This window comes from Cryptotermes secundus, unplaced genomic scaffold, assembly GCF_002891405.2.
Source record: "Cryptotermes secundus unplaced genomic scaffold, Csec_1.0 scaffold391, whole genome shotgun sequence".
Lineage (NCBI taxonomy): Eukaryota > Metazoa > Arthropoda > Insecta > Blattodea > Kalotermitidae > Cryptotermes > Cryptotermes secundus.
In genome coordinates this window covers 1,937,373-1,949,554 of record NW_019737394.1, presented here as the reverse complement: position 1 = coordinate 1,949,554, position 12,182 = coordinate 1,937,373, and the positions used below count along the sequence as shown (strand labels likewise).

Here is a 12,182-nt window from a genome sequence, read left to right as displayed (position 1 = left end):
AATTTCTTACAATATATTAGTATGAAGAAAGCAGTCTTCTGGGATTTGGCACCGTGTATATGTGGTGTTAACCGACGTTCCTCCGAAANTTGATGTTCCCTCTGGTGATGGTCTGTAGGGACCGAAACGTTTTAGGGTGCTAGAAAGTGAAGTAGTAAAAGCTTCAACAGTCACACTGGGTGGAAATGTTTTATCATTTGTAATGTTAGAGAGTCTCTCATAAGTGTGTATGCTGTGTAGGTGAAGTATGAACTGTCTGCAGACCAGAGAATATCCACTCGATGGACACATTGGGATGTGGTATTGTTAATAACAAGGGAGATTAATTTATGACTTTGGCAATCTTTCACTCAGATCCGCAGCAGTAAAATATGTGAAGTCTGAAATATAAATTTTTAAAAAATTATTCTAGGGAATAAATAACAGAAATTTCAGTTTTAAGAAGAGAATCAAAGTGCCATCTGTGTGATTTCAGTTTTATATGCATCAGCTGGAAACTTTTCAGAGTAGAGAAACTTTATTTTGAGAATTTCTGAGAATGAACTGGGGGTCAACTGTGCCATCATATTGTCAGTCATTCCATAGCACAGCCAGTGATGAGAAACTTTTTGATCACTGTCACCGATTGACATGAGTTGTCTCTTAGCTGCAAATTCTGTGTATTCTGTATCTTCTCTGAGGGGGGAGACCTGAAATTCTTCCACTGTAGTTGATTTCATTACTTTTGGTTTCCATAATTTCAAAAGTTTTTTTTTCTTTCTTGTTTTGCAATAGCACTACTGAAAATACTTGTGACTAAATTAAAATCAGAGTCTTGAAGTCTGTCATGGTATTCTCTAATAGAAATATGCATTTTGCGATCCCATTCTTGCTTGCTTGCCTGCCTGTCTCTGTTCATTGTGTGCCCTATGAGCACTAAGCAACTAAAATGTGTTAACATTTACGATTTGGCTAACATAGTGACCTTGTGGTAACTTTGGAGCGTCATACACTCCTTCCCCCTCTTAAACCTTTACTTTGTCTCTTATAATTACTTCTGCATTCAGAAGGTGCCAACATGAGCTGCAGGGAAATGAGTAATAAGTCTATGATTGGGTGTACAAAGGTGGCAGATGAATGATGTATTATTAGATCGCTTCTCTTGCCAGTATGTGGCGTTATCACTAAACCATGAAAGTAACATTTCTGTCTGATTTTCGAAGTGTTAGCCAGGCTCACACAGTTAACGTGAATGCCTCGCCGTTGTAAAGCATCCTATAGAAGGCCACATTTGTGTTTTTGTTGTCGGTGTTCATTAGTTATCAGGTGTTGATAATATTTCATGTTTCAGACATCTGCTTGAAATAGGAACTTGTATGATTGTTCAAGGGTGAAGTATGTCTGGATCATTTAAAGCGATGCCATCGGATATTGACAATGAAGCCTGAGATTCTCTTGCCACTGTGGTTGCAGTTGCAGCTATGCTTGATTTTTTCTAATATCTTCCTAAAGCCACCAGTCCATAATATGAAATGTATGATTAAATAAAAAACAGTTTACTACAACAACCAAAGACACTTAAATAAATCAATAAGACTAAAGAACTGTGTGGAAAATAGACATCATTTAACAATTTCCCACAGTTCTAGTGTGAAGGAACCATGGTAAATCAAAGAAAACTGAACCATTGTGTTGAGACAACGAGATCATATTTCTGTAGTCTTCTCCTGTAAAGACAGCAGTATCCTGTTGCAGATGCATGCTATGTATACTGTCGCATAATTAATTCAATTTTGCCATTAGTGCATATTTAATAGTGAATTCCCTAGAAACCCTTTACAGAGAATGGTTTGAGAATCACATATGTAGACAACCTTGAAATTAAATTTAACATGAAACTAGACTGTAACAGTAACAACAAGAACAGTTCAGTTCAGTTTCTTCATTTGAGTGCTTGCCAGCCGAAAGCAGCATTTAACAGGTAAAACTATAAATGTATTCATAGCTAGAAACTATACCTAAAATGAACTGAAAACTTAAGCAAAAAAAAATAACACATTAACTTGTTAATAAAAACAGTGAAATAAATATGACTGAAAAAGGAAACAAATGTCATCATGGGAGATAATGTGTTTATTAAAAATGCGTAGCATTTGTCACATGCTGATTACAGCTGTGGTGATGGTAACAATAAGAACATAAAGGATAAGCTTGTTTCTTGGTAACAGAATATTAAAAATGAAAGCAAGAGGGTTGATACACAACACACAGACACATTGAAGGAACACCAGGTATTACATTATCATGCCCTCTTCGCAAAAATATAAAATATAAATTTTGGGCGCATTTTATGAGAATGGGCTCTGATTTGATGTTCTATCTATAAACCCTCTTTCTTCCATAATGATTTTGGTCATTAATGAGGAGTGTTGTTCAGAAAGCCTCTTGTACAGTTTGTCTCATTTGGAAGCTCTCCCTTGATCCTCTGCAACTTGTGTGACTGGAGGCCTGTGTTAGAATATTTGCTTGGTTTCGTACAAAATAACATTTAATTTATTTACTTTTATTGTATTGTGTTTGTTTTGTTTTCTGTTTCTTATAGTCACTCTTGAGCATCTGGGCCAGTTAGCAGTGTCACGTGAGACATGCCCAGCCCCTCGGGGGAAGACTCAGCGATCAAGGGTAGCTCCCCAACCCCTCAACACCCCTAAAACAGAAACTAAACCATATACACTGTTGAACAATAAGGGGAGCCCCAGACCAAAACAGCAGGAGTTCAAATTGCCACCTCCCCCTCCTCCCACTCACAGGCCCTCAGAAGGTATTTCATCATTTTAAGCGTAATTAACATTACTAACATTTACTTCTCATGCAGGGATTTCCACATTGTTGTGTCAGTGGCCACATGCATACAACTTCCAGGGTTTGTTATGATTATTTTATGTTTTCTATAGACTGTTGGGCCATAGAAGAAAGGGGGGGGGAGTTCCTCCCTGGGCTGCATGTAAATTATCTTTATGGTCAGTGGCTCTCAGAAGTGGAAATAAAGGAAGAACATTCATCTTTATTTAATTATTTTCACTAATAATGTTCATTGGCTTTCTGGAACTATTCCCGTATATCTTACCCATAATCTTGGTAGAATGTTTGCTATAGTAGCAATCTGATTATTGGGGTTTGTAGTATAAGCACACCTTTTCTCATTCACAGACTGGTGAAACAAAGCATATTTTCCAAAGGTTGGTAATTTATCTTACACTGTACAGTGCAAATCTGATTAATGCTACAATGTATAAACATGATTATTTACAATATAATAATTATTGTCTTTATGTTGTATTAACATGTAAGAGAAAGTGAAAGTAAATGCAAATGTAAATCAGTGAATGTTAAAAGTTTTTCATGCAGTCACATGAAATAATGTCAGACATAGAGTCTGATGTTCGTAATATTGCTCCATGTCCTCAGATTTGTTTGAATGGAACATGTAGAATACAGTAAGTTATATTACAGACTTAACTTCAGGATTTATCCCATGAATTAGGTTGGTCTGGACACAAGACTCAGTACTTCTATTGAGAAAGTGCTCAATTCAAATCTCAGCAGGATGTCATCTATCCTGTTTGAGGTTTGTTGTGGTCTTCTCAGGTCCAACATGGAAGTGCTAGGATAGTACCACGGTTAGGCTACAGTTCCTTCCTTCCACGTCCTTTCCAGTTCATTAGGTGTCCTACTATTTGACACTGTATGGTCTAGGTACTGACAGTGTCATTAAATACGAGTAATCCACAAATAGAGGTCCATATGTTAGGAAAGTTACATCACGGAAGTTTTGATAGACTGGACATGTAGGATAAAATATTCTGGCAAAATTTTGTTAGCCAATTCTCATAACAGTGATTAGTTATAACTTTAAACCATAAAAGAAGGAAATATTGAAATAGATCTTAGAATGATGTGAGTTGGATTGGGCTGCTTATGGGTAATATCTCTTCACTTGATTAACATTTGGGTCACAGAAAATAAATAATTCTTTGCGATTAAACGTCATTGACAATTCTGTTTATCTAATGAAGTTTGGGATATGCCCAGCAAGTTGAGCACTGAATTCTGGGAAGTGCCTGTTCATGGAGAGCGCACAAACCAGCAGTTCCTGAGCCTTTTAGATGACTGAAGTTTATGTCATAGGCCATTGACAACCTTTCAGCAACAATGCGAGATCCCTGTAGTACTGTAGCCTCATTTGTCTCAAAATGAGTGTGATATCTTAGGAGAATGATGATATGATGGGATATTCAAATTTAACATGCACTAACATATAACCTTCACTAGCACTGTCAGTACATTTTAACTTAAATTTATTATTACATCACATAACCTAGTTTTTGGATTTAAACTTTAGACCTGCTATGCACTTTTTATGCTTATGACAGAAAGCTTTTAAGAACATTCTTCATTTAATTGACACCATTACAAGCTTTCACATCCATCAGCATTAAGTTCTGAGCTTTTCACTGTAATATTGTTTGAGTTTCTTGAGTTATAGAACTTAAGTGAAACATATTTTGAAACACTGAACTATTAACCCATTGCTTGATGAAGATGATGTAATCATTATACATATTGTTTCCCTGTATATACTGAGCTCATTGAAGTGTTTATATACACTGAAAATGTTCTTTCTTCGAGAATAATATTATGGCCCTTTAGTCTCTTAAAAGCTAATTACCTGATTAAAACTTAAATATAGTATCTGTTGACCCCATCACAAGCAGAGCTCCTGTTCTATGTCAACATTCTTTTTCATTATTTGCCTCTTCTTGAAGTATACATTTTAATTGTACCAGGATTTGGAATAATTTCTCATAGTTCTGGTAACTTATGTGCAATCTTTGCCACGTGGAGGTACAATGGCACATGTTTTTTGCTATGAAGGCATGTAGATTTTGATCAGAAGTGTACTGGGCTTTCCAGCAGGCAGCATGAAATTCTTATGACGTGTATGGGTTCAAAACCTTTCATATGAGTGAGGGTCCACAGGATTAGAATATAAGAGACAGATTGAGTGTTATAAAGCTCTTAACCTCAGCTTCCTATGATGTGCTGTTTTATCAGAAATTAGGCTCCAGTTACTGAGCCATGGCAATTTAATCATTACATCTGGTATGAAGGAACTATCACTAGTTCAAGAAACCGGGTTAATTATAATATAACCACTATACTCGTATCTGGTGTGGAGGGAACACCTCTATGGAAATCTGGGTTAGGTTAAATTGAAGTATATTTCTATGGTGGATTTTGATAAGAAGGAGAGTACAGTCATCTGGGTTGTAACATGGTATAGTTCAGAGAGAGCTCTGCATGTTACATGAATATAGTACTTCCATCATCAGGGTAAGAGATGTCCAAGCAAGAAACCAACAGAAGCAGGTGGCAAGTTGAGCTGCATGATATGTTCTGCCGAAATGTCAGGATGTCTCTGAACTACATGGAATTTCAACCCAGAAGACCATACGTTTTATATTTATTTTCGGTTTTGAATTTTGTGTTGCTGATAGTTGTAACCAAGGCACTTGATTCAACTGTAAAGTCAGTAACCATCATATCTCTGTGTTGCTCATATAAAAACTATAGTCTTTTACTTGTCTTTTAATTTTAATGCTTCGTCTAGAATGTTGTCCATTTTTATGAATATATCACTTGCAGTATTTTTATTACTGTAAGTACTCGTAACTCTCATGATGCTTCATTCTGAAGATACTGAGCCTGAGTGTACAGATTGTTAGATTTGCATCATGTTTTTTTGTACATGCACTGTACACGTACTTGAGGTTGCAGCCAAACTAATAAAAAAAAGTCTTCACAGTCTCCTCATTGTAATGTAGTCTTATGGAAAATCTGTATGTTTAGGTTCAGTATTTGTCTGCAGCATTGCAGTTATATTTAGTATTTAAAAACAAACATAAATATACAGAAGTATAATATTACCCATTATTTTGTATGTGTACAAAACTTATTGTTTCATGTTAAGGGAAGAACATAGATGAAGGGTGTTTGAGAACAGGGTTCTGAGGAGAATGTTTTGATCTGAGAGGAGGAAAATAGAAGGACAGAGCTGTTTACAGAGCAAGGAGTTTTGTAATTTACTCTCTTTGCCATCACATCAAGGCGAATGAGATGGATGGGACATGTGACATTCATGAGAGAGATGAGAAACCCATAGAAAAGCTAAATGGGAGACCCATGGCAGACCTAGGCATCGGTGGGAGTGTAATGTTAAGTTGATCTTAAAGAACTAGGCTGTGAGGGTGTGGGTTGCTTTCATCTGGTTCAGTATGGTGTCCATCATCAGGCTGTAATGAGCACAGTAATGAACTTTTTGGTTCCATAAAATTTAGGGAATTTCTTGAGCAGCTGAAGGTTCCATAAAATTTAGGATATTCCTTAAGCAACTGAGGGTGCCGTAAAATATTGGGTATTTCTTGAGCATCTGAGTGTGCCATAAAATTTATGGAATTTCTTGAGCAGCTGAGCGTTCTGTAAAATTTAAGGAATGTCTTTAGAAGCTGAGCAACTGGCCACTAGCAGCTTCTCAAGAAGGACACTGCATCATGAAGATATTTAAAGTTGTTGTATTTATGCCACTGTTTCTTGTCTGAACTGTTTTTACCCAGTAAACATACTCGTATGTGTTTGAAATTTCCCAGAGAAACAGAATTGCTTTCTCAGAACCTTAGGTCTTGGATGCTTGTATCTGTCTGCGAGCTTGTTCAATGATTCATCTTCACCCATCAGTATTGTGGACTAAAGTTAACCAGTGTTTGTGGAACTCTGTATGTCATGCAACTGGAGGTGAACTCATTGAGGTGTTTTCTTACTTCTTGTCATCAATGCCAACATGACACCAATGTGAACTTGTGATGTGGTAGCAAGCCAGTCAGTGTAGAATCTTAAAATTTTGAGGGCAGTGTATTTCACTCTTAGTAAATTTGTTAGAAAAACCAGATAGCACTGTGGTGATTGAAATGTTGTGTTGTGGTGATGGTGAATAATCATAACTTAATTTGTAAAGATTTCTGTGGCTTGTTACAAATATGTTGCCTGGTGGTTCAGGTGGTACTAAAGTCATCAGAATTGTAGAATGCATCACACAAGCGGTGAATACTTTTAATGGTTGTGGTTATTTGGTGTGCTGGATACAGTTGCTAAGTTCTAGCATGGGGTAAAAGTTAAAAAAGGTGAAGTTAGTTAAGTGAAACACTATACCATGAAGATATATGTGGGAGTGGATGTATAGATCCACGTTTTCTTGACCTTGGCACTAGTTGGAAGTAAGTGGTCAGCTTCACGCCTCGGTCACTTTATCCCCTGGGAAAGAGCCTCCAGTGCTCATTAGACAGGAGGTTGCGTAGGCCCCAGAATTGTTCTGGGCTGTCCAGCCCATAGCCAGTCACTGTACTGACTGTGCTGTTCCGGCTCCTCCTAGCATGGGGTAATTTTCGAACTGACTCAGTATCTGGTATTTTCTTTTTACTTTAAAAATTCTGAAGTTCAATGTCATAGAGTGCCTAGGAGGTTGAGCCTCTGCCCAGTGTAGTGTCACAGCAGAAAAAGGGTTACAGTTCCCTGTTTAGTACAATGTATGCTTTGTGGTATACATGCATCAGTGTAGAACTGAAGGATGTACCACTTAATGGGCTTTATTCAAGTCACTGATTTTCAGTGGGAGGGCACAAAACTTAATAAACCAAGCTGTGACCGTTTAGAGTAGTGTTGTTTTCTTGAGCTGTTCAGTGATTAAGGACTGGATTGATGTAATGCAGCACTAATTCTGGGGAGCATCAAGCCAGAAACTTTCATGTTTCATGTTAAAATAGTAGTGGCTTGTTATTGCAAAGCATGACAGAATTTTCTGCCCTGTGTTGCATTTATTCTGCATGTTACATGCTTATCCATTTGAAATTTCATGCATTGAACCTTTGTTTGTTGGCTTTTCACTACACCGTGAAAAGAAGGGAGGTATTTTAAGTGTGGCGCAGAAAAATGGTCACATAAATTTTTTCCCAAAAATGTAATAAGATTCAGACAAAATACAAAAATATGTATATTCAGAATTTTTGATTCATTATAGTCTTTCAAAATTTTGGATTTATTAATCAGATGTTTAAAATTCCAATTTTAAAGATAAATCACTTCAGTGTCTGCAGAATTTTGATTCAGTATATTTTTTTGTAATTGTGGATTTATTAATTTAATATTTAAAACCATCAGTTTTGAAAATAAATCACTTAAATATCTGATGCTGAATTTTCATTATATTCTTTCATAATTATGGATGTATTAATCTGGTATTTAAAAACTCATTGAAGATAAATCAAGTCATTATTTCAAAAGAATTAATGTTTTGTTTTATATTTTCTCAAGTAGTGGAAATGGTTGGTTTTCAATACACATGGCTATCTAGAAACTACAGTCTAGTGAAGCGTGGCTCAGTATACCAGAGGGCCCAAGACAAATCGCCCATACTGTTCCCAGCCATGTAGTTCTCAAAATGGAAACTGAAAGCTGCCATTAAGGAGAACAGAGAGAGACCACCAATAAACGATTCACTTTGTTGACGTATTTCAGTTACTCTGTCTAACTAACTCCATGAAGCTGAAGCCTTCTTGGAAAGCCTCCAGTTGGGATTTCAGTTACTCATCTTAAAAGCTGTTGAATGTGTGCACGTATTTTTGTAGCCTATCTGTAAGTTGCTAAACCTACTTTTTTAAAATTGAATTGGAGGTTCTCAGAGCAGTGTCTGTGTGAAGTATGATGTTGTAGCTTGTAACACCATGTAGTTTGGTAAAAATCCACTAATGTTTTGGAGGACTGTCATTGGACTTCTGCCGCACTACACGTACCTGGCGTTAGAACCCAGAAGATCATAATCTGCACTTTTTAAACATTGACATACCTTCTTGGCTGCAATGTACAAATAGAAACTGAGTTCATTTCATAGACCTGTGCCGATGTTTTAAGCTGTTTTGTGTTATTAATTAAGAAGTGACTACTCAGTTCTGGGGCAATGAAGTGGAAGGAGTCAGTGCTCTGGTATACATCATGTAATTATGTCAGTGTTAGAAATGTAACTCTGTTTAATTATGCAAAGTGTGCAGTTTGATTACTGTGTTGTATTAGCAGAAGTATTTAATAAATAAGTGGCTGAATTTTAAGGTTGAGGTTCGAATTTTGGTCAGGAGTGTTGCATTTGAAGAGGCATCACGGGATGTGCATTAATACCTCTGCCTGTAATTTTTGACTAAGATGTTGTTTTCATGTCCTATCATTTTCTGTATTTTCAAATACAGGTATCAGTATTTTAGGCACAAATTCACTAATGTTTTAGGTGAGACATAGTATTAAGCCATGATAATAAAAATGCTGCAATCTTTTTTTAACTTACTGTCATCAACAATATCAACATGGCAGACATGTAAACTTATAAAGTGGGAAAAATATTAGTGCAGTTTTCAGATGTGGGATCTTTAATTTTTTCCTGGTCATAAGTCTAAAAATGACAGAACTTTTATTAAGACATTTTTAAGGGAATAGAAAATGAGATGGTCACAAAAAAATATTTGGGTGTGGTGATAACTGATATTTATTTGGTGACATGAACACAGATATTATTAGTATGTGTAGTATTAAAGCCCGCCAGTCATGGTAGCCGAGCAGTCTAAGGCATGTACTGTCTTCGCTCGCTTGGAAACTGGGATCGTGGATTTGAATCCCACTCGGGGCATGGATGTTTAGTTTGTGTTTGTGTATAGGTAGAGGCCTTGCAACAAGCTGATCACCCGCCCAAGGAGTCCTACCGAATGTGTAAGATCTAGAAAAACCAAAGTGAACGGAGAAGTTCATGGAGGTAGGCCTAGGCTCACTGGGGCTGTAGTGCCAAGGGGGGGGGGAAGTAGTATTAAAGCCTGCAATATTTAATCCTTTGGAACTTCAAAGTACATATTTAAATCTTGAATCTCTTTAATGTTTATGAATTTATTGAAAGTGATATATGGTTTTTTAGTTTTGGCTTGATGAGGTATGCACATTCATATTATCTTACATTCAACTATCAGCTCATGAGTTTAATGTGTTCACATGATATATCAGAGATGGTCTCACTGCTGGTCTTACAGCTCTTGGACGGAAGCTGAACATTCCAGGAAAGAGGATAGCAGGCACAGTGATGAACAAGAGCCAGACCTTACCACGTAGCATGGGCCGATCCCAGAGAAACATCATTTCTCCTCGACCCAACAAGCCGACATCCACACCTCCAGCTATCAAAAGACAACTCTCTGTAAGGATGAATTAAATTATTTCTTTGCAGAGAAATTAAAATGGTCATGATGTTAGTCATGAAAGCTTATCTTGTGTTTCTAAAGGTTTCTGTTGTTGGTTTAGTGTCATCAGTGGAGTTTATCTTTGAATATTATTCAATGTCTGTATGAGAAAAAAAATGTGATACTTCATGATCTGACCAGTGATAGGGTCCAACTTCATGTAATGAGTTGCACTAGTAAATAGCATGTTCTCATGCATGAAGGCAGAGGCAGAGCAGGCCAGTTAAACGACTGCCTGTCTGCACTGATAATAACTAACAAAATTTGATTCGGTCTTCCAGTTTATGAAAGAGTGCCATCATGTGAAACACTCTCCTAGCTGTTGTAATGTACAGAACAGGAAAGCAAGTGAACGACTATGGAGTTAGTTCCTTTGTTGTTATTGCTTTCACATGAACTTTCAAATTTCATTCAGTGTGCCAACAGTACTGTTCTCCATTGACTATGTCAAGAGCCACAGAAGTCGGAAATCTTTCCATAGAGCCATTAAGTGCTAATTTCCATGAAGAAAAAATTAACAAGCTCCACCATAGGCACAGGGATTTAATGAATTTGAATATGTTGACAGGGGCCCAGCAGTTCTCCTGCACGCAGGGCCAGCGGCAGCAACAACAACAGTTCTGCTGCAAAGGCCACACCATCTCGTAAAACTCCATCTCCTGCTCTGAAAGGTGTGGACCCAAAACTTGCTCAAATCATATTGGATGAAATTCTTGAAGGAGGTGCGTCAGTCCAGTGGGAAGACATAGCAGGACAAGAGGTACGACTTACCAGGCTTACCAAAAAAGTGATTATGTGCACTGTTCATATCCCAACAGATTTAACCATGTTTACCCCGTATTCTTGTCAAAGAAAGTTTTACTCTTTACAGTTCTTTTGTATAACAAATTCTTCCACAGCTATGGAATATACACATATGTATAATATTTATATATGGTTTTGTGTCCCATGTCTCAACTCAATCAGAACTTAATTTTAAGGCTTTTTGATAATGGTATGACACAGTGTTTAAAACCATTATTTTGTACTTTGCCCATCGTCCAAGGTCCAGGTTCATTAATATTACCACACTTCAGAAACTGGTTCTGTTTCTGTGTTCAGATAAACGGGATATTGTAGCATGTCTGCTGAAATTGTGAAGCCACCAGAGACAGCAGTTGCTGGGGAATGGCTCCATAAACACCCATTGCTAGGCAATGGCTCATTAGCTGTCACATGTTAGCCCCAACAGACACACATTCAGCAATAGAAGAGCTGTTGGAAGTGGTGTTTTCTGTGCAGTCCATGCCAAGGCTATATATGATGAGGACCAGCTGCCATTAGGGCCAGTCAGTTGAGAGAGAGAGAGAGAGATAGTCTGCAGTTTGGAGTTGCAGAAGCTGGTAGCTTATGCCGGGGACAGTTTGGGGACAGTTTGGGAACCTCGAGGTAGGGGAACACCCACCATTGGAAGTCACTATCAAGCAGCACAGTGAAGACCATGATTGAGAGCAGTAGTCTGTGTGTGATATGATTTGTAAAGTATAGTCACAAGTTCTTTAACCCGTTGCCGTGGTTCGACGTGTATGTTTCGTCAGGGATTTAAATCGTCTGGGGGGGTTCGACGTGTATGTTTCGTCCAGCTGCACACGTATGTTATAACGCCCATAATAATTGATGGTTTTGCTGTAGATTGTTAGATTTTTCACTGGCCTGTTGTCAGGAGGACTGTATTTAATGACACACGCGTTTAAGAGCGCTAAGTCGTCGTTACATATGCCTGTCTTGCAGCAACGTTCCTGTGGCTATTGCGAGCTGTTTCTGTTATGAATGATGTGTTTT

At 37.6% G+C, this 12,182-nt stretch overlaps 1 protein-coding gene across 4 annotated transcripts in view; it reads left to right on the top strand.

Moving 5' to 3' along the window:
• Positions 1 to 12,182, top strand: part of LOC111870315 (spastin) — a 189,829-nt gene that overhangs the window by 164,578 nt on the left and 13,069 nt on the right. For 3 of the 4 annotated variants that reach the window (XM_033753775.1, XM_023862491.2, XM_023862492.2), the window contains exons 3-5: positions 2,582 to 2,800; positions 10,155 to 10,318; positions 10,930 to 11,121. In XM_033753775.1, the coding sequence (XP_033609666.1) occupies positions 2,582 to 2,800; positions 10,155 to 10,318; positions 10,930 to 11,121 (575 nt within the window). The remainder of the gene's footprint in view (positions 1 to 2,581; positions 2,801 to 10,154; positions 10,319 to 10,929; positions 11,122 to 12,182) is intronic. The other variant, XM_023862493.2, reaches the window with a different exon arrangement.